The sequence below is a fragment of the Etheostoma spectabile genome, chromosome 11, assembly GCF_008692095.1.
Source record: "Etheostoma spectabile isolate EspeVRDwgs_2016 chromosome 11, UIUC_Espe_1.0, whole genome shotgun sequence".
In the NCBI taxonomy this organism is placed as follows: Eukaryota; Metazoa; Chordata; class Actinopteri; order Perciformes; family Percidae; genus Etheostoma; species Etheostoma spectabile.
In genome coordinates, this window is record NC_045743.1 from 16,189,802 (window position 1) to 16,217,638 (window position 27,837).

The 27,837-nt window shown below is 39.6% G+C and overlaps 1 protein-coding gene across 4 annotated transcripts in view; it reads left to right on the forward strand.

Annotated features, from left to right (window-relative positions):
* The window catches only part of pard3bb (par-3 family cell polarity regulator beta b), a 217,349-nt gene extending 189,715 nt beyond the window's left edge, over positions 1-27,634 (forward strand). For all 4 annotated transcript variants that reach the window (XM_032529556.1, XM_032529554.1, XM_032529555.1 and 1 more), the window contains exons 23-26: positions 4,261-4,337; positions 25,817-26,395; positions 26,658-26,768; positions 26,981-27,634. In XM_032529556.1, coding sequence (XP_032385447.1) covers positions 4,261-4,337; positions 25,817-26,395; positions 26,658-26,768; positions 26,981-27,095 — 882 coding nt within the window. In that variant the 3' untranslated portion in view covers positions 27,096-27,634. The remainder of the gene's footprint in view (positions 1-4,260; positions 4,338-25,816; positions 26,396-26,657; positions 26,769-26,980) is intronic.
* The last annotated feature ends 203 nt before the right edge of the window (positions 27,635-27,837 follow it).

Genomic DNA, 27,837 nt, shown 5'->3' on the forward strand with positions numbered 1-27,837 from the left:
AGAAAAACATTTATGAATGAAACTCTGAGCGGAATTCGGCCCTCAACAATGCAATGAGCCTGATATGGGATGGTTTACTGCGATCTGATGCAACTACATGTCAGATTTAAAAAAGAAATGGTTCAAACTAAAAAATAATAGCCATAAAATGATTATGGTCTGTGGCTCGTTCCAAGCAACAGCATTTTTTGAATCGGTGTGGAGCAAATCCAATATACAGGTAAACTAGGTGACAGTAAGGGGATCACATGGGCCGCCAGAATTTGGCTAAACTTTATTCAACAATGTGGATACACACACTCACAATAACTCAAATTGTACACTGAACAATAATGCATAAAGACATGAGCTATGTATATCAAATATACTTAATAGCTATACGGTTTCCAATCACTCCTTACAAAAACCTAGAGCTGGCATTTGAAAAACACACAACCATGTTGTCCAGATGTTGGTTTGACCTGTTGCAGCTTGCTATTCAAAAATGTTTGGCAAGCGACCTCTTGAGATCTCAAGTGCGAAGAAGCTGCCAAAACAGCTGGAGAAAACTGAGAAAGCAGACTTAGAATCGAGAGCACGCTGAAATGTGATTGTGCTCTAACAAAGTCGCTCCTGTGCAGACTGAGTAGATCTCAGAATTTGTTTTGCGCTCTGACAAATCTTTTGTCGTCAATATACTTCCATATGTATGTGTGTGTGTGTCTCTGTCACTTTCTGTGTGTGTGGTGTCTGCTCCCTCCCCAGTATCAGTCTCTTCTGCTTAATTTCCACGCTCTCATCTCTGCCTCTCCTCTGCTTACTATGCCGTGAAATGGTTTTTCACTAGACCATTACCCCAACCAGTGCACTACACTGCCACAGCCCTGTCAGCGAGAGGGAGTGTGTTTAAATTTGTGCGTGTGTGCTTAGAGAGAGAGTTGGGTGTGATTGGCTGCGTGCATGAGAGAGACTGTTGTTTATGTGTGGGGAAGATGAATGGTGTGCACATATTGGTGTGTGTGTGTGTGTGTGTGTGTGTGTGTGTGTGTGTGTGTGTGTGTGTGTGTGTGTGTGTGTGTGTGTGTGTGTGTGTGACAGAGCCTGAGTAAACATGCGTGTTCGTCCACAATCTCAGCTGTCATAGTTTTGTTCCTGCACCGTACTCCAGTTGTGAGTGCTGAGAGTCTACTAATATTTGACATCTCACACACACACACACACACACACACACACACACACACACACACACACACAGTGGTAGCAGGCGAGTCAATCTGCTCACTTACAAACCAAGGGAGCTTCTGACTCTGGCTAACTTGTTTTTGGGATTATCAAATTTTTAGGTATAAGCATATTCCAGTACAGACGTATTTATTTTGCTACCTTTGCAACATATTTTTTCAAAGTGCGAAATGTACCCAAAAGCTATATTTGCTTTATCATTGTATTAGTGTTACTTTTGTCACTTATTTTTAATCTAGTTTTAGCCTTTTGCCAAATGTCCTTGTAAGTTTTAGTCATATTTAGTCATTCACATATCTTTTTTTGTTAGTCAAGTTTTAGTCGACAAAAAGTCTTGTCATTTAAGTCTAGTTTTAGTCAAAACATTTGTCTTTTATATTAAATAAATTATTAGATTATTTATGATAACCAGTTTAGTCAAATAGTGTTTCACATACCTCAAATATTGGTTAAATGTCATAATTACCTGAAAATGATTTTTGTGAATGGATGAATGAATTCAATTTTGTTAAATGTGTCTGGTTTTATATCGAGCCTCTTCCTTCACGCAAATACAATCTACAGCACTTTGTTTTGTTGTCAGCAGTTGCATTAATTTCTGCAGCCACTCTGCAAGCTGTTTAAGAGCCGCGTCGCCAGCACTCCTTTCCTTGCCCGGGGCCGGGGGGACATCGCTACGCGCTGTAGCGGCTTCTCCAGCAGACTGAACCAGGCTTCCTCCCTCTCCACCCGGGCCCCATCGCTACCTGGATGTGTGACGGCTAGATGAAAAAAAGGGGTCACGCCAAATCTCTAGATGAGCCCTAGCCGAGCAGCGCCTGATTGAACCGCGGCGTTGCTCTAGTTCTATCTCATGGTGAAAAAGTAGAGACGATTGTAGATGAAAATGAAGAGAGATTTTATCTTAGTTTTTATTTTATGCAAAACAATTTAGTCTTGTCTTTTTCATCAACAATAATACAAGTTCATTTAGTCTTAATTAGCATTTTTGGACATCGGTGCAGTCTCGTTATTGTCTCGTCTTTGTCATGGAAAAAAAGGTTGTTGACGAACATATTTAGTCTTGTCTCGGCTGACGAAATTAACACTACGTTGTGTGACACTACATTTTCTTGTGTTCATCTGTCTAAAAATCAATAATGTTTTAACACACACACACACAATTCATTTTTGTGAGTGTTTCCTCTACGTTGAAATTTCTGCCGCCTATCAGCAGTGATTGTTCGAGTGCATGTCGGAGAATAACACGGACACGCGCCGATCGGCACACACCTCTCAGTCTCCACCGGATGTTGCACTCATTCCCCCTCTCGCTATCTCTCATTCCCTCATTCGTCTTTTTTTGTCCCTTTCACCTCCCCTCTTTGTCGTCCTCGTCTTCACCCCGTTTACTCCTTTGTTTTATAATTCACCCTCCTCCACTCTATATTGCTCTTCTTCATCCAAACTCATTTACTTCGCATTCACTCTATCTCTCTTTTCCTCCTTTCTTCTCTATCTAATGCCTTTTCATTCTTTCACTCCACCTCTCTATTCCCGCCTAATATCCCGCTGTCTCTCTACCTGAGATATTGAAGCTATAAAGACAGGTGTTCAAAATAAAGCAGGAGCTGCAAATCTGTTTTATATGCCTCCTGGCATCCTTCCTTGGAATGCAGAGAGAAGAGGAGAGGCAGAGAGAGAGGAAAAACTCTGTAGTCTGTAAAATCTAATTCTCTGCACCTTTTGCCTTGACAACATGATCTTTATTTGAGGAGAGAAGAAGAGCCTAGTTTACTATAAAACCTTCAACTTTTTCCCTTACCTACTCACAACCACTTCACCTTCATTCTGCACACCTTGCTTTGACCGGACATTATGGTTCCGAAATGTGCAGATGTCTTACAATAATGTCCTGTTGGAGGTACAACAGTGTACCTAGAGAAATGGTTATGTGTTATGCAATTGTATCTGATAGAGATGTGTGTTATGAACAAAGTTACCATTTGAGTAGTGTTAAAGGTGTGATAGACTAATTGTGATGGGCTATTTGAAGAGACTCTACTTTACAGACGCTAAAGACACGGTATGAATCTAAGTATTGCTTTTGTTGTTGCAGTTCAGCATGTATGCAGACTTTCAACACGCAATCACCTGAATCATATCACACTCTCTCACCCCACATTATGTTAAAAAGACTCTTACAATATTCCCTGGGTATTACAAAGAACATATTTGTGTGTGTGTGTGTGTGTGTGTGGTTTGTGTGTGTGTGTGTGTGTGTGTGTGGTGTGTGTGTGTGTGTGTGTGTGTGTGTGTGTGTGTGTGTGTGTGTGTGTGTGTGTGTGTTAATGGGGCTTGTTGACGTTTGGGGTTTAGTCGACTTCTTAAAGGAGCGCAGCGGCAGCTGGAATCTCCCTACTGAATAGACTGGGATAATCTCAGGGAAAGCAAGTGTGTGTGTGTGTGTGTGTGTGTGAGAGGAAAAAAGAGAGGAGTGGAAATACGTGGAGAAAGAGAAAATGAGATGGGAGGGGGAGAGAGAACCAGTGAAATGTAAGTAAAAGAAGAAGTAGGAGAGATTGAACTGTCAGCAGCTTGACTTAATCTTTTTTTTCAAAATATGAAGATGAGACTGCAGCACTGTGTGTGGTGTGTGTGTGTGTGTGTGTGTGTGTGTGTGTGGTGTGTGTGTGTGTGTGTGTGTGTGTGTGTGTGTGTGTGTGGTGCGTGCGTGGTGCGTGCGTGCGTGCGTGCGTGCGTGCGTGCGTGCGTGCGTGCGTGCGTGCGTGCGTGCGTGCGTGCGTGCGTGCGTGCGTGCGTGTGTGTGAGCTAGACAACTCCATCCTGTTTTGAAGTAACCTAATCTAGGACGGAGGCCTCAACCTCTGTATCACAAACATATACAGAAACACACTCACAAACACACATACAAGGAAAGGGGCTTATGGGTATGCACTACACATGCTTAGGTTCCCAGATATCACTACATTGGACAGGGAAATATATATTTTTTTTCTGCACACATACTCAAACTAAGAAATTGTCTCTCTTTACCAGATGCCAGGCAGAGGGACAGATCATCGGTTGGCACCACGTTATGAAGAGGTGGAACGTCAGTATGCCTCCTTACCAAGGTAAGGCTTTTTTTCCTTCCCTTTGTATGAGGAGGTCCAAATAGAAAATGTTTTACTGCAGGTATCACTCTTTTCTTCTTTTGTTCCTTTTCTCTTTGAAGCCGCTAATTAAATTTGTGTAGTCTGGATGTCTGTCTGTGTGTCTCTGGAGGCCTCGGCCTCAGCCCAGGAACTCACCTTATCCCCCTCCCTGGGGAACACACACTCAGACAGGGGTTGAAAACTGATCCCTGACTCCTAGATCTGCTCCCCCACCAAAACTTACTTTGCACAAACAGTACTTTTTTAATGAGTGCACTCTTTGGTGTAATTCTTTACTCTTTTCTTTACTAACAGAGGCAGCACATTTTATTCAATTTTATTTATTTTAGCAACTGTCTGTTGTAAGTTAAAAATAAAAATTCAACACAATTTCGAGAACTGCACAACATTATATTGCAAATACATTATTACAGCGTAAGGAACTCATTGTGGATTTCTCATGTAATACAGCTTGTTTTCTTCTTCTAAATCAGCAACATGAGCTGATGTCAGACAATAAGACACTTTTCATTTTCAGTGGGTCCTCACTGAAATGTTTTTGCATCCATCACAGGTCTGCTATTACAGGATTTCAAAGTGTATGACCTTTGAAGACGTTGCACAACATCTTTATTACATTGTAATCATAAGATAATTTTTTTGTTTGTAAATGTATTTGATTGTTTGATTTTCCAATATCTTCTAGTTAAGTTTATCACCATCTGTTTCAGTCAGACTTAGCCTCTTGCTCCCCTGTATTTTGTTCTATTTATTTAAACAGTTAAAAGCCAGTAGGCAGTGGAGGAGAGTATGCTGGAGAGACAACTCTGATCTGACTTGACTGTCAAGTCTGGACCTTAACCACTCTACTATCTCTGTGCAGCATGTGTTAGCCTGTTGCCCAGTGCATTTTGTTGTTACCCTCCCTGGACAGCATGACATATCACTAACATTAGCCAGCACAAGAACAATAACAGCTTCCTGGGTATACTCATCAATTCGTGAAGGATTCTTTCCATTTATTTCTCATGTGTTTTCAGATGTAACCAGATAAATATTCAGGTCCAGAACGGCCATAGTTGTTTAAAAGTAGGTCTGTAATTTGCTTGTATAAAAGCACAGCTGTCAACTCACCATTTGAACATGTTACTCTCAATGTGAAACACATACTACAGTTTACAACCTTCATCAGTCACTCCCGGTCTTGCAGCATCTCATTTTTCATTTGCAATCTTTACTTTCACTGCCTGAAAGGCCCCTAACTTTAATTATCTCTTTCTTTTCCTCACTCGTTCACTATCTTTACATCTCCATATTTTTGTCTGTTCCTCTACTTTCCTTTCTAAATTCCTTCTCCTATCCTCCACAGTGACTTATTTTTTTCGTTTTAGTCCCATTTTTCAAAGATAAACAGTACTGTGGTAATGTACTTAAATAAAGCCCCTTAACATGCCTGAAATCACGGTACTGTAAACTCTGTGTCTAAAAATAAACGAAGTGTAAACTTTACCAGTACAAACTCTGAGAAGTTGTTTCTAAAAAAAATGTCGCCTCTTTTTTTTTCGCCTTTTAGAACCAGCACCTCAGCAGACTAACAAACCAACAACAAATGTTTGTTTGTGTGAGCGAGAGAGAAAGAGAGAGAGAGAGAGAGAGAGTCAATGAGAGGAACAACAGACAGAAGTTTAGAACGTTAGAAACTTTATAGCCAGGTTCCCACCCCTGTTAAAATGGTGAGGGATGGCTATTTCACACCTCTTTCGTGTGTGTGTGTGTGTGTGTGTGTGTGTGTGTGTGTGTGTGTGTGAGAGTGAGAGAGAGAGAGCGAGAGAGAGAGAGAGTGTGTCTGTGTGGGTGATGACTTTGGCAGATGGGAGCAAGAACAGTGATGATAGTTTTGAGGTCTGGCTGTGGTATCTGAAAAGCCTTGGGAAATTGGACACACACACACTCACATACTGTACACCCTGTCTCTGTTTCCACTTTCAGACATGCTCTGTAATCCCAAAATGCTGTGCCAATTTTACATTTTTTCATGTAGGTCTCGTGTTTGAAAAGGACCCCAGTTATTTTTCCATAAAGGTTACTCTGATAATGTGCCTGGTAACGGTTCTGAAACATTTGGTACACGGCTGAATTGTGATTTTAAACAGTTACATTGGTATAGCCTTCTCACATGGGATGATTTTGCATAGGAAGCAATGCTCTAAATGCTTTGGAATTTATTGATCAGATTTGACTGAAGAAATGGCTTAATATTGGTCTACCCTCTAAACTAGAGAACTGCTTTCCCCTTATGGATGGGCTAACAGTAAACCGCCATATAGATGCATGTACGTAATGCCTTGTAGTGCATAGTCTCACGTGGCTGGTGTCAAATATTATGTGAATATTGCATTTCTATCCATAACAGCCTCTCAGATTTGAGTCAATAGACGTTTACCACAATGAACACACTAATCTGAAAGCCAAAAAAGCTTTTACTAAAGACATACCCATAAATGTCTCCCTACTGAGATATTTTCTGTCTGAAAGGGACACATCTCTTTCTCCTTCTGTCTCCCTTTAGCTTTTGCCCTGCCTCTGCATCTCTGCATACGCATTTCTCCTGCTGTCAATTAACTCAAGAGTTATTTCAGCATCTAGAGAGTCAGAGAAAGAGATCATGTTTGGAAACCACATCCAGCCTGTTGACCTTACCAAAACATATTATTTTGCCACCGGCCCAGAAATAGCAAGCTGGCCGTGTGTATCTAATGTCTGCATGCCTGTATACCTGTATGTATGTGTGGGAGGGACCTTGTTTGTGTATGCGTGTATTTGGGAGTGTGCGTTATTATTCAAAGTGAGTCCATAAATAGCTGTGGGGTTGCTTAGTCAGGTACTGTTTGACTCGAAGTCGGTTAACTGGAACATTGGGTACGGTGTGTGTGTGCATGCACTATCTCTATCTCTAGGAGACAAGATTTTGATGGCTCTAAAATTGAAACATGACCCAGCAGTGGATGATGTTTCCCTGCCTTAAGCACAAACACTACCTACAAACTGTCAGCATATGTCACTGTGTGAAATAGAGAGGAGTCTGTTGAGGGTGTCTTGCATATGTTGCGACCATAGACCGTTAATATAAGTGGACAGAGCATCCGGTTTCAAAAAGGGTGCAACACTGCGAAGAATTTAAAACCCTGCATTCTATCTGATTTGCAGAGGGCGACACGCGTGGTTGCAAAAGAGGTTGGTTTCAATAGAATCTATGGAGAAATGAGCCACTTCTCACTTGATTATACCTCAGTAAACATCTTCATAAGATTTTATGGTCTTGATCGCTAGTTCTAAGTATTCTGCAATACAGAATGATGTTCTTTTTTGAAATTACGGTTCTTTGATTTTAAAATAGGCGATAAAGCCTGGGGTGTTTTAGGGCGTGGCTATGATGTGATGACAGTTCTCGGCTGTCAATCATGACAGAGTGTTAGCAAAGTTTGTCCACGGCACGTGAACTTCATTTTGGGGGTTGACTATTTTCATCGCTGTGGCTGGAAAACTTGGTTGGATAATAATGTTTTTGTCAGCGTTGGGTGCACGGCAGGACACAAAAAGGGAATCGCAGTTCAGTTTTTCCGGTAAGTAAATATATTTTTGGGTTGTAATACAGTTTTTCGTTAGCCAAGTTAGCATCTCAATTAATATCAGTTAGCTAGCTTCTAGATTGCCCTTGCTAAGCAAGCTAGCGGGCTAACTAATAAGGCTATGCGACCGTTAAACGCATACAGTCTATGTATAAAAGTTTTAAAAATATATTTAATGTTACAGTCGAACAGTAGGTATGCACCGATCTCGCCAACGATTCGCCTTGATCTGTTGATCTGTAAAGGGGGTATGAGTGCTAATCGATGCGCATGAAATGGTAACGTTAGCTTAAAATCAAACCCTGATGTAGCTAGCGTTATATTGCAAATTCATAAACCCTATTAGCAGGGGGTAAGATCATCGGGGAAACAGCGTGTGATTCAGACATAACCCCTCATATCTTCGTGTGGCGGATTTGTACGTCAAACGTAGACCTGCTTTTGAGTCAAATATATGTATCCCGAAAGTTTGGGCGAAAGACGGTCATGGCGAGGCCTGCACACCCCACCCCAGTCGGGGCTGCGGATCTTTCTGGGCGAGGGTTACAGGCACCCTGTCCCTCGCCGCGGCACCCACCAACCCAGCATCCCCATCACCACACGGACTAAGCTGGGGGAGGGAGCGCGTTGACTTGGAGACGGAGGTCTCCGGGGGGGGGGAGTGGGTCAGATTGTTAGCGATAAAATGGCGCACATGAACAATTAGACATTATTGTAAAGTTACGTGGGGTATGACATTATATTAATCTTTTAAAATATACTATCAATCATTTCATTACAGATGAATAACAGATGTGGTGCCTTTGTTAGTGTAAATTGATAGTATATACACCTTTGGATGTGAGTTCTAAATGCAAAACATGAATTTATTTCCAACAGACTTCCTTTTGATGAGGCCGGCTGAAGCAGGTTGGTGAACATGAGGAGAGAGAGACCAGCAAAGGAACCACGAAAAGTCACGTCTGCAGTTCACCTTTGAGGAAGATCAGTTTTTAGAGACAAGCAGGTATTATTAATTTAAATAAATAATTTAGTGTGTGTTCATAAATTAGCTCATATATTAATAATAATTGTGATCTACCAATCCCTTTAACTACATGTATGTCTTTTACTGGAACTACAAAGGTATCCACACTGAAAACTGAATGAGCAGAGCCTCCAGAAGGAAGACCTGTTGTATAGCCTCCAGAAGGAAGACCTGTTGGGGTAGACGGCGTATTTAGTGCCATTTCATCGGATGTGGAAACCAGAGCGTTGACCACATCCAAATTCTCAAAGGTGTTCGATTGTAAAAATGCCAGAAAATCATTTTTGGTTCAGTCTTCTGCTGAAAGGACAGACCAACTTTTGGCACTTCAAGGTTTAATTTCTTGTGGTTGGACTTAGTTTTGCTGTAGTTGAGAGGGGATAGTAGTAACATTAAGTAGTTTGTGGATTAAACTTTTATAATATTTAAAATGGAAAAAATAATGAATATACTTAGCAGTCAAAAGTTTAAGTATGTTTGGGAATTTACATAAAGGGTCTTTTATATTTTATGTATTTATGTCTGTTAGAATTAAATATTTACATTGCTGTCCTTTTATGGTTTTAGTTTCATACTTTAAAATGTCAGTAACTAATGATTAAATCAAATGTACCTGATTTGATTTAATCAGGGTTTCTGAATTAATAAGTTGTTTAATTCCCTTTGCAATTGGAAAACATACGCTATGATTTACAATAGCCCTGCACAGATTAAAAAGCACCTAGGGGACTTTCAATTTCCCACTAAAAATGTTCAAAATACAAAGAAAAGAAAGTATGGTAACATTTATTGTATTAAAGCCAAAATGAAAGACACTTTTATCAATTTCAAATTCTATAAAATGATCAATTCTTGTATGCTACAATGCTGGAGGTTTTTATTATGTTACTTCAGAAAAACAACAAATGTAGCTTTAGAAGGACCTTTTTTTCAAAATTGAAATGGGCATCAACTTTATAAAAATTAATTAACCAAAAACTAAAGTTTTTTAAAAAATATATGAATTAAATAATGTAGTTCACTTTTACAAGAGTAAATTCACACATAAAAAACTGCTGTGGGTTAAGGTAAAGGCAAACTTAACTGTCACAAGCATGTCTGATAATAAAGAGGTCGTGAATCTCTGTCACACGTTAATTTCAGTAGAAATGGTTGACATTACAAATCCCAATATAAAAATACAGCTTAACATTTAACTCTTACAGCATTGTGCTATCATGCCCGGATACTGCGGGGGAGGTGCTGCAGGGCCTCCTCCATCCCTGCGACAGGTGACGCCCTTGACATCTCTAGGTCATTCCGGGCCCCAGTGAATAAGGGGGACGTCCGGGACAGCTCTTCCTTGTAGGGGCTGGTAAAAAAAAAGGGAGAAGTCTCTTCCACCCCAGACCAGCCAAGCAAATATTTAAGCTATAGAGAAAAAGGTTAAATGAACAGCACTTAATTACACACTATTTTAAAATGCTTTATTACCTTGGTTAGTTGTAAAAAAGTCTGATTAAAGTTTAATGTTATACAATATATAGTAAAAGAAAATTAACTAATACTATTGCTTATTCTGGGGCATTTGGGGGTGAACATGCCATCGTGGCTCTCAGCACTCATTTCTAAAAGAATGAAAGAATCATCAATTTCCATTTGAGCCCCTCATAGTTAAATATCTATGCACACTAGCATGTAACTGTACTTCATTAATTATCCAGGAGAATACACATGAATCAACAACAGTCCATTGTTCTTTAGTGTAACTGTAACTTAGTTAAATAAGCTTATTTCTGCTAACATAGCTCTTAACAGCATGTCAAGGTTAAATGCCCAACTATAGACTGACAGGGCAAACAGTAGCACATATTGTGCATTATGGTTATTACAGTTAGCCAAACGTTATAAGAAACTTGGTTAACATGTGCTAATAGCGTTACATATGATAAGCATTGACAATTGCCGTTTAGCATTTCGCTGACACTACGTTTAAACTACGAGAAGTAAACTTCAATTAAAAAAATTAACGTAGCATGTTTTACCATAGACTAGTAAGCGGCAAGCTAACGTTACAGACAATTTACATGGTAACTCAGATACGTTACTTTGCAATGTGACTCTATATGTTATATAACATAGACTATATGGGACAAAGATATACTTAAAACCTAGTGAAGCTAAATCTTACCTGAATATTCAGCTGCAGTTGCAACCACATTGGTGGTGAAAGTGGTTAGCTAAGGGTAAGGTAGAGCAGCGTTGCTAACTCTCAGCTAACGTCAGTCAGATTCCGCCCATAGACTGTATATCCCGCCCACCGGTCGGTGGCTCTCTCTCACTCGCCCTCTTCTCTAAAATCGTCACATCCGACAACCAAGATGGCTGCGCCCATAACGCAAACCGACGACTCATTTCTGATCTCCACAAACCAATGGGTGACGTCACACATGCTCTGTCCATTCATATTAACGGTCTATGGTTGCGACTCTATAAAAAAGTATTCAGTGTTTTTAAATGTATCCTAAAAAGAGACACAGGCACTTTTGGAGAAATCGAACGGTTGATTTGAAACGTTGAAACCATTTTATGATACAAACTTTTAGCTGTTATGTATGCTGGATTAGCATGATGCTGAAGTTTGATGTTATCTAATGGTAAATATGAATGCATGTGTTATTTATTCAAGCGTTTTGCTCCAGGTGATTTTAGTCCGTTACCATCTTATTCTAGCTCATTCAAATAATCAGTAACTTCCTTGTTCTTATATTCTGTACTATGGTCTGTGCTCCAAAATCCTATAATAGCATTCTTAACTCTCTTACTCTTATTTTTTTTTTTAGATCCTTAACATCATACCGTCTCTCTGTATTTCATCATTTTCCCATACTCCCCTTCCATCTCACTTTTTTCTCAGCCGTGTTACAATACTGAAACAAAGGACCCCTGTTGGGAGTATGTGTCCCTATACCTCTATTCGTAAAAGAACCAGTTTTTAAACACTGGAGGTAATTTGTTGTTACATACTGTGTCTTTAGGGTCCGTTGTTTGTGGATTAAGACTAGAATGTTTGTGCTTCAAGAGCGGGCATGAATTAAAGCTGCAAATTTTCCTTTTATTAGTTAAGAGTCTACAGACAAAAAAAGAGAGGTGTCTGACATTTAGCGAACATTCCTGGCTGGAATCAAAACCTGGAAAGTTGCTGCCTTAGATCTCTTACGATTTTGTTGTAACATTTCAGCATAATGGATGCCTGAAACACCTTTTCTTCAGTTAGTTAGTATGTACTCATGCCTATTTTGTGTGTGTGCGGGTGCATGTGTGGTTATTCTGAGGTCAGTAGATGGCCATGAGTGTGTATGACCAACAGCAGGTTGCGCCCCTACCATGTGTGCACCATTAATATCCCATTTACACATTCTCCCTTTCTCTGTCTCTTACACACAAAGACACACACTTCTATTCTTGTGAGGACATTGACGTAATGCATTCCCTTGCCCCTTACCCTACCCTAAACCTAATTCTAACCTGAATCTTTAAACCAACTGTGGACCCTCAAACAGGGATTTAAGGTCTGTCCAAAGGTGTGTATACACAAATACACACACACACACAACACATACACACACACTTCGGTACACATGCTTGCCTCTCCTATATTATTCTTTATACAACAAAAAACAGAAGAACAAAACAAGTCCAAAGAAGAAGAACAAAAGGGTGGGGGGGGGGGCATCTTTAAACCCAGGCTCATCTTTACTCTTAACAGTGTTAAATTGTGGCAGGAAAATTTAAAGAAAGAAAGAAAGAAACTATATCCTAAAAAAGGAGTGCAGCAACCACCATACTGACAAATAATGACAAGGTGTGTTAACTCACGCATATCATAAACTAATCCCAGGAATGGGATTTTTGAAGCACATAGAACTGAACTAAGTCAACTTTGATTAAAACATGAGTTTAATCTCCAAGGATCTCTGTTGATATCAGCGATCAGTTGTTCAAACCACAGCCATGATCCAATTGGATTAGCTAAACACCCTTACCCATTTGTCCTTGTTATTACTCTTATTGGATTAAACAAGCCAATCAGAATTGATGTTTCCAGGAAGGCTGTCACTTCCTCATTATGATGATAATTGGATGGTCAGTAATTAGAAAGCAGATGTTACATCCTGTGTCTATTTTAGTTTCATTTCTTCTTTTGTTTCCCTCCATTTTCTGCCTTTCGTCTTTCTCCCTTTCAGCCCCTCCTCTACTCCCTCTCATTCTCTCTGAACTTAGGGGTGAAAAGGACATTGTTGAATATTATTTCACTCTGCTGATGGGGGAAATGAAATGGGAATGTCTCTCGATCTCTCTTGAAAAGACCTCCCAACCAGGCCTCAGAGTTTCCCAGACCACTTTACAACTGTGACACAATCCCCCCCTTTGTCCAGTTGTTTTCCTGTGTGTCTCTGGACTCATCGAGTCTCTACTTGTTTGTTAGGCATGAAGGGGATACTAAGAAATACCTTGCCTCTCATAGACTCCTCCCCCCCCCCTTTTCCCTCTCTTTTTTTTCTCTCTTGACCCTATCTTGAGCTTCTAGTGTTTCTGATGTGTTCACCCGTTGCTGCATTGAACAGTTCTAGTCACAGCTTTGATCTTGATCATGGACAAAAAGTTGAGTTACAACCCATAATGTGTTGCAGATCCATAGGACAAGAGTATGATATGCTTTCATGTGTCTGGCCCTGAGGGAGGAAGTTTTTCTTTTAGGTCCCAGCCTGTGAATTTTCAACAGGTTGTTGTGGTATGCTGGGGTTGATCTGATGTCAAGTGATACTGTGCTCATGTGGAGTAAAGGAGGTTCGCTACAAGTTGTCAAATATACACACGTACAAATTGTGCATAGTGGCACATTGACACTTTCCCTTTGGTTGATTACTCATGCTGTACTTTGAAAATGTCCATCACATCTTGCTTGCTTTTTTAAGGGCTGGTGATGGGTTGATTTCACTTTATGGCAGTTAACTCATCACCAAAAATGTAGAAAACACATCAAGGAATGTTACATTATTTATTTCTGTCCAAAGAACAAGAAAATGGACCACGGCTCCTACATTTCAAAAGTTTCAGCTTTGAAATGTTAACATCTGGCAGCAGCCTAATGACCATCTGTCGTTTCTGTGCTGCTACAAGCTTCTTCTCTTTTTCAGGAATTCACAAAGTTCTATTGGAAAGTTAAATAATAAAATGTTGTTTCTGCATCCATGCAAAGTTCTATCTCCCAATTACATAAACTTTGAAAGGTAAAAAGATGAGTGTGTGCAAAAATCAAGCTCTTGTCAAATCCTTGGATACCAAATGGAACGCACCATAAATTGTTATGATGATTTATGAATCTGTGGAAACAGGAAGCAGCTCATATTACTGCAACAGGCAGTGGTTTGACGTTTCAATAAAGCAGTCAGGCTGCTGCGGTCAAGTTAGTGAAGTGATGGACAAGTTTACCTTCAGCTCTGCTGTCCTTCTTTCACTACTAAACTTGCAAATACACTTAATGTTTTCTGTGAAACTATATGAACATAAGTCATTGTAGAGGAGTTATATGTTGAAAGTTGCTTGTGCATTAGGTATAGTGCAAACCATAACTTTTTCTTACCACACAAACTGAGATCATGTGCATGTGTCTGTGTCCCCCTTTTAAAGTCCTTTCAAATGAATACACGGCCCTACATAGTTTTTACAATCCCCCATCTCCCTGTTTCAAGCACTATTTCAGAACTCCTCTTCATGCACCAAATTAGTGGCTATTGAGGGATCATAATTTTGTCAGCAATTTGTATCCTGTGGTCATGCACAGAGCAGCATGTCCCCAGCTTGAAACTATTACATCTTGCTGAGGGGGGACCTTATTGGCTCAAGATGTGAAATGATGGGGACTTTTTGAATGGGATATGGTATTATTAGTAATGGATTTCATGATGTTTAAGGAACTTAGCCACTATACTGCCTATAAGTGGTTATGTATGATACTGCCATAACTATAGGGCGTGGCAGTATGTCTATATTATATTGTTATCATGACATGAGACTAGAAATTGTCTTAGATTTTGGATATCCAAATATTCTAATATGGCTTAAGTGTTGTGTTTTCCGGGCTTTAAAGGCTGCATTACAGTAAAGTGATGTCATTTTCTGTGTTACCAGACTGTTCTAGCTCTTTTATTATTTTTACCTTTACCCATTTAGTTATTATATATACATTACTGAAGATTATGTATCTTAAATCTCATTGTGAAGATATTGTGTGAAAGCACCCGTTGTCAACCCTATAATATCTCCACAATATCAATATCGAGGTATTAGGACAAGAATATCGCAATATCTGACTTTCTCCATATTGCCCAGCCCTACATAACTGTATGTCATCTTTAGTTTGAAGAATGTCATCTAGTGTATATTGACATGGCCCATGCATGTACTTACTCACTGTGCAGAAAATGCAGTGCCAGTGTCATCAATCTGTATTCATGGCTGTTGCACATTCAAATGTCTAAAAGTTGATATTGGTTTAAACTAGGGTTGTTGAACTGAATCATTGCATCCATGCATCACGATGCGGACAAGGATGATTCTGCATTGATGCTGTGACAGACCAAAATCGGTTATTGCCTACTGATGTTGCTTGTTGATTTTGTGGTCGCTGCTTTTTTTTTTCTGCTAGCTACTAACCTGGGTAGTAGCTAGATACCAGCTAGCACACTACTAACTAGCACACTACTAGCTAGCACGCTAGCTAGTACCACAACATAATGATTACATCTCCTTGGTTGTCTAAATACATCCAACGTTTATTTTGATAAGCATTACTATTTAATATATGGCAACGTGAAGTGTTATAATGGACATTGTTGTTGACTGTTGATGTCAATGACTGCAGGCTAACCTTAGTAGCTAGCTAGTATCTAGTATTGTTTTGGGTTTTTATTATTACTTCTTTTTTTTTCCATGTCACCTCCGGGGCTTTTTCTGCTGTGTTCAGACTCCGCTACATTCAGGAAGGGTCTTTTTTAAGAGAAAATGCAATAAAAATGGGAGTTCATATACATGTGACTCCTTGAATTTGTTGATGAAAACTATGTATAGCAATATATAACACATTTGAGGAGGTGCTACATTGTGATGCATCGGGATGTTAAATTGTATCGAATGGTTGACAGGATAATGTAATCAAATTGAATCGTGAGACCAGTGAAGATTCACACCACCATCTAACGTAACTTTTGGCTTCTTTTTCTTTTCTTTCATTTAAGCAGACAAAAAGTAATACCTGTGAAGATTTTCTTAACAGAAAATGCAATATTGATCTAAGAATTGCGATTTACACACATTTATGTCTTTATTTGCAGATTTTCTTCAGTCTTCTGGGACATCTTTTTATTTTTAGTATTTTAAATGAAGATTGTAAGAAAGTAGGACTCCTGCCATTTTCTCTAGTCTGTCTAAGAAATGCTAGTACGGATCATGTTTCCTAGAATTTTGATCCTTCAGCTGATCTCTCATTTGACATGTTGATCAGAATTTAGTTTTTCAGGAGCTTTCTGCAGTTAATTGTCGCTCTTCGTGATTTTTTTTGGCTGTAGCTTCATCACTCAGTTTCTAAATGGCATGTGATGCGAAACACCACTCCAAATCCCCATTGTTTTGCCCTCTCTGTGTTTCCCGGGCAACAGTCTCCTACCATTTGGAAGGCCCTCATCCCTGGGTTCCCCTCTCTTTCCTCTAATGGGTTCTTCCTCTGTCCTCTATCTATTTTTGTTTTTTCTTTCAGAACTGCTTTTCTTTTTCTCCTATAAGACTTCAATTTTATTTACTTTTTTGTGCTCATGTGTTCAACTTTCTCACTGCATTTTGTTCTCATACTTTTTACTTTAAGCACTTACCATATTACCGTATACTTTCATCTGCTCGCCGCTGTCCTCTTTTTATACTCCTGTGGTCATTTTTTATCTCATTCCCTCCTGACTTTGTCTATTTTCTTTCTTAAGACTTTAGCCGTGTTCTTTAATACAAGTACTCTGTATTAACGACTCTCACGCATTCACAATCACACCATGATCATACCCTGATACAAGGCATATTTACAAATGTGTGTGTACACACGAACACACTTACATGCACAGGGGAATGTAATCATGTTAGTTTCCTGAACTGGTCAGTTTGTAATTTGTGATATCCAGGTGGATTAATCATTTTTGACAGAAATTTATTGACAAAGACAGATAGGAGCCCCTGAAAGGTGTTTAGTTTCATTTAAACGTGAACGGTATGAGCAAGCCTCTGAGAGAGAGAGAGAGAGAGAGAGAGAGAGAGAGAGAGAGAGAGAGAGGGAGAGTGTGTTTGTGCGTGCGTGCGTTTGTGCATTTGTGCGTGCGTGCGTGCGTGCGTGTGTGCTCCTCTAAAGTAGGGCCCATTATTCTCAGCAGATGCTGACCTATAGCATGCCCATTCTCTTGAGGGCAGCACTTGTCTCTCTGCCTTTTTTCTTCTCTTCCTCTTTCTTCTCCCTCCTCTCGTCCATTACTTTTCTTTGTTGTCCATCTCTTCTCATTTTCTGCCCATTTCTTCCTCCGCCTCCCTTCATGTTATCCTTCTCAGCTTTACAATACATCCATCTGGGAGGTTGTCTTTCTTACTTGTAGCACGTTATTTCATTCATTTCTTCAGCTTTCAAATGTAAAATCCCCTCTCTTATCATCCCCTTCAACTTTTCCCCTTTGTCTTCTATTTTATTTACTTATTATTTTCTGAGCTTAATGGCTTGCATTGTGGGATTGTTAGCAAAAAGTATTGTACATGCCATGGACACAACCTGTACTTTGGACTCTCAAATTAAATGGCAGATAATAAAAGTAGTGCACCATAGGGAGACAGTCCTTGAATCTTTCCTTCCTACTCTTCCTCTTCTTCTGTCTGTCTCAGCTCTCTGCGGTCACACCTCTTTGTCTTCTGCTTAGGCTAACTTCTCATCCTCTTTACATTTATCTCCCTTCTCTCTGTCCTTTGCTCTTTGGTTGTTCCAAGGAATACTGATGAAAGATTTACTCTTAAGTGGCCTTGAAACTCCTTGTTGGCCAGTCGTTTTAACACAAATTTGCCCCTACTGTGAAGTCCTCAGTAATTACAGTACATTTTTGGCATATAGTTTAAAACGCAAAATTAGAATGCAGGTAAAAAACAAACAAAGGATTGCATCTTCATTAAAGTAAGTTAGCTGAATAACCCCCGGTGAAATACTCTCTGATCTGTGTGGGTTGCACGCTGGTAACCCTCCATTCAACCTGCCTTACCAACAATATTTATTCAAATGTGCTTGATATTCAGGTTTTAGTTCATGCAGCTGCCCTTTTGTCAATGTAGGTCACAAAATAACAGCAACTCATTCAAAATGAGGTGTGACAAGCTAGGAGCTTCTTCTTTTCAGGTCCATACACTGCTTTAAACATATACCCGGTACATAACTTGAATTCAAATATTAAAGTTTGCTTTGTTTTTTTTATAATAAGGGGTGACATAAACAGCAGCTACGTCAGCTGACTTATTATGTGTGGTCACAAGTTCTGTGAGAAAAATACCCGTTGATGACTGGAAAATCAACCGCATGGGAGCAAGGGTAGAGTTCAGAGTTGTGATTTACCATAGCAGCTCTGTCCTGCTCCTTAATTTGGTTATGGGAACTTAACAACCCATCAATTTCAGTCACACTTGTGTTAGAAAGTGTTACATTTGCCAAATACTGTTTTAAATGCGAACATTAATGTATAAACCTATTTCTATGTTTTTCTTTATTAAATATCCAATCCCAGGGTTATGATAGAACAAGTCACAGTGTACTTTTTTGTAATTAAACTTTATCCCTGCTATGATATTAGCTCTACCCTATAGTATATGGACAATGCTGTCCCTTCATTTCTATGATTCCTATGGGCCATCCGCCAGTTTTCAACCACATTTATAGCATTAAAATGATTCTAAGTTAGCTAGCTACAGCTGCTTTTCTTCACTTCTTGGTCAAATCTCAGGCCCATTGTTTCAAACATTTGTGTGAATTTTGAACAATAAACTTTCCACCATTGTAAATTCCATTATGTTCCGTGTGCAAATTGAAAGCAAAGCAACAGTAATTAAGAGGGTAGGCTTATTGAACTGCTTTCCCAAAAAACCTAAGGGTATTTGTGCCAGGCCTATTGTAACATCCTAAAATCCCGCTGTTTAAAACCACCTTCAGTCATGAGAAAAATAAAACATTAAGTTAGCTTCCATTGCAGTTGCAGAGTTACCAATGGTCCAGTCCTACACCAAATGGCTTTTAACTTTACCAAATGGTGACAATGGTTTAAATGTTATGTCTATGTATTTGGTATGCCTCCTAATCCTGGTTGATAATACCCTTCTTTAGCCTTTGACCCCATCTTCTAAGTGTTGGTGGGAACTGATGGCGTATCATGTGACTTTAAGGGGTCAGGAGTCTAGGGATGGTTAGGGCTCTCGAACACACACACACACACACACACAAGCATTGACAGCTGAACCAACAAAATACCATCTCTGACATACACACACACAGTACGTAACCACTTAACCATAAGTAGGAAAACAGCTTAGTGTCTTATTGGGCTTCTCCTAATAAAAAACGTTCTCTGCTGCTTCAGGCGTCACTCATAATGACTCAGCCCTGTTCTGTTAAGAGTTTGTTTTTTCACTAGTCACAGTTAATACAGTTCCAGATGCCACATACAGTACTGTACCCATGCATTGTGTTCACACAGCAGCTTTATGTGGTTTACCTCAGTCAAACAAACTGCCAATCATGCTGAAAGCCTTCTTTCTCTGCTTGATGCTTTAAAATATTGGTTGACTGTGTGTCTGATGTCTCTCAAAAAACAATAATGTATGATTATATTAAAGTTGTATATTTGTTGCACATGTACTCTTATTCTGTGCCACCACCATCAAACACTGGAATACAGGGTGTTATGCCCTCATGTTGGCACTTGTGTTTCTGTTTGTGGACACATTGCAGTAAACATAGTAGTAACGGACAATGCATGTAGTTACCACTCAAGATCCTCCCAAAGGATCAGATAATATAATTGGAATTTAAAGCACTGCAGCATAAATGTGCATATTCATAAGCAACACCTGATTGTCTTACAAGTCATTTGATATTTAACCATTCTACTGTATAGTGTTGATAATGATACCACATAAGTTAATGTAAAATATTTGCTTAACTGTCCTTATTAATATCTAATATTATTATAAGTCAGCTCAAGGGCCCCATTTTATATATATTTGTTTAATTCAACATACAAATGTGTTATTGGTCATTCCATTAGATTTGGGTAAAGTCTTCTTTCTTTCCTTGGTAAATCTTGTTTTAACATTTTGTTTAAAGGGTTAGTTAGTAGGATTGATGTACTAAACTTGTGAATTTACTAAGCAGTTCAAAACCAGTAATAGATGTAATTTGCAACAAAAAAAGGATGTGACGCAGGTTTCATTTGAATTACAGTACAGTCTTCCTACAAATAGACTTTACCCTCTGATCCTACCCTTCCTTAGATAGAATATCAAATGTGTTCTCCACCCTTCATTATTTCTCACTTAAGCTTTTATTGCCTCATTATTTGGACTGTGATGCATCTGTGATTAAAGCTTCATAATGAAGTATCACATTAAGAAGATGGAACTGAGTTAAACTCAGTTTAACTCCAGGGACATTACATCACAGCAGCTCCATTTTCACCGCAGCTCACCAAATGTCATTACGACAGCAGTTGTGGAACAATTTGAGCTATTAATCTGTTTTATTACCACGCTGTCAAAATATTGCAACTCTCATTGACAAAGAATCTGATGCTGTTGAATACAATTTGAATATATGAAGTGTTTTCCCAACCTCAAACTTAAAATCAGTTTTAAATGGATATCAGCACAAGGTAAGGACTCGGCTCCAAAGACTCATAAAGATGTAACTGAATTAAAGCTGCAGTAGTTTATCTCCTCTTCTTTCCACCGCTTCTTTTTCACTTACTTTGAATATAACTCGTACTTCCCCCTCTCACTCCCCCCTCCTCTCTCTTTCTCACCTTCTAGAACCCTCCCTCTCATCTCAAACTTGTCTTCTCCTCTCATTTTGAGGCAGTGTTGTTTGTGTTTTTGCTTTAGATTTTGGTTTTATTGAGACAATCCATCTGCGATGCGGCTGTCATTGGCTCTTTTTTTTTAAATGTATGTTTTTTTTAATTTGTTGTGTCACAACGCGACGTCTTTTCTCTCTTTCTTAAAGGTATTTGTGTCTCTGAGACAGGCTAGGATGATTCTGTGTGTGTGTGTGTGTGTGTGTGTGTGTGTGTGTGTGTGTGTGTGTGTGTGTGTGTGTGTGTGTTTCCACTGGTATAACAGCTGCATCCAGCCCTTTTAGAAAGAGTAACTGAAAATGTGTGTGTTTGTATGAGAGAGAGGGGCAGGTGCAGAAGACATATAGCAACTCCTTGTTTCCTGCAAAATCCATCAGAAATCTCTTAAATACCAGGGAATTAGAAAGGCTCACATTACTTTCAATTACTGTCAGACCTGGAGAGAATTTTTTCCAATTATCCGTTCAAATATCTAACCTATGTCCTCTAAGTGCACTAGCTACATTCAGTCATCCCTAAATAGGTATTTCGTAGTTGAATTTCCCTTCAAACCAGCTCCTCTGTTGAGCTTGGAACAAATTATTTCGTTTTGCTTTGATAACTCTGTCAATTTTGTTAAACTACTTGTTGCATATGCCAGGAATCTGTTCTCATTCATTACATCTGTTTCTATCGTTTTCTCTGTGTTTCTCACACACACATATTATGCACATACTAACACACAGACCACCAGCCTCCTCATTTGGTCTTAACTCCTCTCCAGCTGTGTGCCAATTTGCCTCCTCCAGAGTATGTGGGGTTTAGAAGGGGGTGATTAGGAGAAGGCACTACATTTAAACTAAGGTTTGCTCTGTGTGTGTGTGTGCGCGTGTGTGTGAGTGTGCGTGTGTGTGTGTGTGTGCGCCAATAATGGGTTAATGGCTCATTACCCCATAATCCCCAGCTGCTGTGCAGGGCTGACTGGGTTCCTAGAGGGAGAATTCCAAACTTGCCACCGGATTTACAGTGGATTCCCTTAAGAATCCCGATGGATTTCCACCCCATTCCCAATATGGCATCTTTCCGAAGAACTAATGATTATTTTTAACACCAATTATTCTGTCAAGTAAGTTTTTAAAACTATGTAATTAATCCTTTGTTCTGAAAAATTTATTAGTGAAAATTATTAGTAAAAGTTATAGTGAAAATTGCCCGTCACATTTTCTTAACAAAAGGTCACTTTTTTAAATCGATAGTTTTGTCCGGCCAAAATAAATTGTATTAAAATGAATGAAATCAGCAAAAGACCATTTAACTATTTATTCTTTCAGCACTTGGGCGGATTGTACTTTTGCTTCTTTATTTTTTTGTTTTAAAAATTTTCATCTTAATCCAGCAAACCCCAATCTACCCAGAGATTCAATAAACTAACAATATTTTCCATATGTTTCCCTCTTGATTTCCAGTATATCCCTGTTACATTGCCAGAGGGTTGGAGATAGGGCATCATAAAGAAATCGCACAAGCAATAATTAAGCCCAAATTGGTCAGAGCTATGCTAGCCAGTATAGCAGTTTATAGCTGTAACCACCATAAGATCACATAGGTGAAATAAAAGCCTGGTAATGAGGAAGAATCAAATTGTCCATGGTTTTTTAGGTGTCTGTCAAATTGTCTTAGAAGACTAGTGGCCTCTTACATCATCTTGCCTCTTAGCCTCATCACATTTCATTCTTTTTTAATCTACATGTCCCCTTCTCAATTTTCATTTTACTCTTTCCACATTGTACTTCCCTCTTTCCACATTTATTCTCCTTCCCATGTTAAACCTGTGTCATTTATCTTATGGCCCACTGGCCTGTTTTGAGTCATCTAATTTTAACTCGCAGTTATATTATAAAAAAAATAATCTTGAATCCAAATAAGTAATTTAACATGACAATAAATCATGGTGGATTTTAAACAGTTAATAGATAAAAAAAAGTAAAATTTACTGATGCTTCTTAATTACATGTACATTTTAAAGGTGATGTTTGTTTTTTTGTTTTTTCCTGCCTAAAGCTCCTTTCTTGTATTTTCCTCACCACTTCTTATCCTTGTTTTTCATCTGCATTTCTCCCTAACACCTACTCTTTCCCTTCCTCTCCTTACTTTCTAGCTTATCTCTCTGTTTCCCTTTCTGTCCGGCCTGCCTTTCTCACCTCTCCACTGCTCTTATCTCTGCCTTGGTGACATTATCGGTGCCATTGGCCAAATTCTGAGTGACAGATTGACTCTTTGATATGGGCACAGGTATGCAGGCTCAGAGAAGAATAGCAAGCCATGCAGATTAGCTGGCAAGCAGACTTGTAGTCGTAAAACCTCTAAAAGGAGAGCAAGAGAGGCAGTCAGACACATGGACGGAAGGGGCAGCTGGGAGACTTACGCACTGGTCGGCTTACCAGCAGACGAGAAGCAGACAAAACGTCTGTGGCTATCAAGAAGGGAGACATTTAAGACATGTAGCTGATACACATGCCCAGAGTGATACAATATACAATAAGGGTAGCAGAATAAGTCAAAAAGCCGACAAATGACAGATAGGTTGACAGATTAGAGAAGCAGAAATGTAACGTGTGTGTGTACACTCTTGCACACACACACACACACACACACACATACACACACACACACACACACACACAAACACACATACACTTACACTCTCTGAAAGCGGATTTGGAGCCAGGAAGGGCAGAAGCAGACATCCCAAACATGATGGGCATGTAGTTATACACTTTCAACTGCTGACCACCCAAATTGACACACACTGGCATTAGTATGGAGACCACCAACACTGTGTGTGTGTGTGTGTGTGTGTGTGTGGTGTGTGTGTGTGTGTGTGTGTGTGTGTGTGTGTGTGTGTGTGTGTGTGTGTGTGTGTGTGTGTGTGTGTGTGTGTTTGTGCTCTGTGCAAGTATTTACTTTATTAAGATTAAAGCTAAATTTGAAATCATATATGAAAGAAGGCACAACAAGAGAAGGAAAGTAGGTAAGTGGGTAGATTGAGAAAGAATGAGAAACAAATGTTTATGATGAGAAGAGACAGAAAGAAAAGAGATAAAATGTAATGCCTCATAATGTTTGCTATGTGGACGACACATGTCTGTGTACTTTCTTTCCACTGGGCACAAGACATCGGTATCTATTAACAGGACTGTACTGGATTACCACAGCTGTGTGTGTGTGTGTGTGTGTGTGTGTGTGTGTGTGTGTGTGTGTGTGTGTGTGTGTGTGAGCTCTAGTCTACTTCAAACTGTCACATGTCACTTATATTCTGTTGCTATGTGGTCTTTGGACCGGATGGCTCTGTGTGTGTGCGCCCCTCTCTTTCTCTCTTGTCCAAATCAAATAGTTTTCATCAGGTTTTCATGAATATTTAAGCAATTTAGTAAGCAGAGAAACTGGCAATATGTGCAGCATTAGTATTTGCTGATGATAAGTTCTTATTAAAAGACAAGAAAAGAACATCACTCTCTAACATGATGTCGGTGCCAGCACACATTGGTTGGGATAAAGGGCCGAGACTCATTTTGTGAGTAAGAGTTCAACAATGGGAAACTTTGGTTAAGGGAGTGAATGGATCTAAAAGCAGTTTCACATTTCTTTGAACAATTTGCAGATGCTTTGGTGCATTCATGCAAATGATTTTGTACAATTCCCTGCTGTTTCCTACATTATCAATTGCTTATATCTTGTTGATCAAAATGTATTATAATGGGTCTCTGTTGAATAGTCTCAACCCCATTTAGGCATTAGTTCATAGCATAAGTCTTTATATGCAAAAAGACTGAACAAGTCCTGAATTAGTAAATTTCTCCCAGGTGAATCTTGACTTGATATTTTTTTTTAGTATACAAACAGTATATAGCCGTAGCACAACACAATGTTACAATGGAAGGACAAGGAATTGGACGGGGTCAACAACCAGAGAGAAGAAGGAAGACTGCGCTGTATTTCCTAGGGTACTGCATGTACAGTTTTCCCTAAAGAGATTATCCTATGTTCCCATTTCTACTTTTGTTTTTTTCTTGTTTTTCTTTGTGCTATGCAGTGCTGTCTTTTCCTTTCTGTATCGCAATAACATGGTCTGTCAACAACAACAATGTGAAACTTGTCCAATCTCTTGCAATCAAACTCCCACATACACTAAGATGTAACCTACAATTTACAATAATTGTCATCAAAACGTTAGCCATAGTTTACATCAGAACATCCCTCCAGAGTGCACTGTTACATTGACATGACTAAGCAATTTGACTGTCTTATCCATACACAATGACACAAGGACTTGTCATTCTGATGGCACTGACATGACAATGTTTATTGACACAGATATTTACTTTTGAGAGATGAAGTAAGGATTTTTAGCAAGAGACTGGCTTTTGTAGGTAATCTATGGTGTTTGGCTAATTGTACGAATTGTTTTGAGAAATGCATATACTGTTTTCAAATGTCAAGGATGATTCGAGAAATGTACCAAAGCGACTGAGAAAAACTGTAAAACCAGATTTTATTTTCATAGAAAATAGAAAAGTCAAGTGTTAATCTTCTTAATACATAGTGTTTTTTATGCCATCATTTGTTTCAAAATTGTGTGATTCTCTTTTCTAGACGAGGTCCGTTGGATCCAGCTGACTACCCCATGCAGCACTGGTCAAGTCATTACCCCGGACCTCCTCAGGCCCCACAGGGTTACCCTCAGTCCTCATCATACCCTAACCCCATCTCCCAGTCTGCCCAATCTTACCCTAACCCCAACTCCCAGTCTGCCCCATCCTACCCTAACCCCAACTCCCAGTCTGCCCAATCTTACCCTAACCCCAACTCCCAGTCTGCCCAATCTTACCCTAACCCCAACTCCCAGTCTGCCCCATCCTACCCTAACCCCAGCTCCCAGTCTGCCCCATCCTACCCTAACCCCAGCTCCCAGTCTGCCCCATCCTACCCTAACCCCAGCTCCCAGTCTGCCCCATCCTACCCTAACCCCAGTTCCCAGTCTGCCCCATCCTACCCTAACCCCAACTCCCAGTCTGCCCCATCCTACCCTAACCCCAACTCCCAGTCTGCCCCATCCTACTCTAACCCCAACTCCAAATCTGCCCAATCTTACTCCGGCTACCCACCTGGTCAGCCATATGCACGGCCAGGGGACCCTCGGAGCGTCGACCATGGGTACTACCCCCACCCAAGGTAATTAAATGTTTCTTTATAATACTTGTCACAGAAGTTATACTCACAAGAGTCAGACTTAAAAATGTGTCTGAAAGTAAGGCCTAACTTCTCAACTTTTGGCTAGAATGTTTTATTTTAACTTTTGCTCAACTTGCTCAATTCAGCTTTTATTATACTGTGAAGTCATTCATTCAGCCTTTTATTGTGAAACAGCACACTTGTCCTCACCTGTTCTTTCTCATATTGTGATAATGGTTGACATTTTCTTCACTGCCCCAAGCTCCCAGCAGAGAGGCCCCTTGCGACAGGATGTGCCCCCGTCTCCTACCCCGCCACTTCGCGGACCACGGTACGACACATTGACCCGTGGAACCAGGGGTGGAGGTTACAGGTAGGGGAAATTTGTGGATAATGATGATTCCAGGTAAATTCCAATATCTGAGAGAGTCTCCTGTTTGTAGAAAATACCCACTTCATCAATTTTGACACCTGAAGAGTTTTGTGACATTTAAAAATGGACTAATAGGAGAGAAAGCATCATTTTGGAATATAATTGAGTATACAGAGTATGAGTGTACAGAGCACATGTTTGATTGGTTACAGGCACCTGGTGGATCCCAGTCCAGACCAATATGGCTATACTGGGGAGGGAGGAAGACAGCAACAGCAACACCAAACCAACCCAAGACAAAAGAATGCCATGACTGCAGCTGTGTAAACCATTCAAGTCCAGAGATGAAAATGAGCAGAATGCTAACTGCTTTTCTTTGTGCAGCTCTTCTGTTTGCGGTACTCCAATGAAATAGATTTGTAACCTCTTAATGGTGTGATTTAAATCACCATCATTATCAAACGCAGTCTACGATGTTTGAAGTATATGGTAATACACAGACAAGCAAGGTAAAGGAGGTTAATTATAGAGTGGCCCAGCGTGATGCATAATGGCTGGTTGTTTGAAGTCATTTTATTGCTTCTTGCAGTATAAAATTAGCAGGCTTTTTACTTTTCACTATAGCCTGCTCTGATTAAGTTGTCTCTTTCACAAATCAGTCCGAGCCACGAAGGTAATTGGATTCATTTAAATTAAGGTGTACATACAGCTCTACACATTCTCATATTGTACCTGGTGGTTTCACTGCTGCCACTTCAAAAACAAGACAAAACACAAAATATTCTACAATGTAACATGGAGGAACATGTTAACCTTGTGGCTGTTTGGCTATTCATACAAATAAATTACAGCTTTTAACGTCAGTATTCCTATGCGATAAATCCACATAAATGCTTGAGACTGAAGCAGGTTGTGTATACAATGAAGTGATCATAAGGATTTAAAGTGCTCATATTATGCTTTTTGGCTTATGCCCTGTCATTTATTGTGTTAAATATCTTTTTTGTGCATGTTATTCTGTAGGTTTACAAAGTGAAAATGCCCAAAGTCCACCCAAAAGGGACTTACC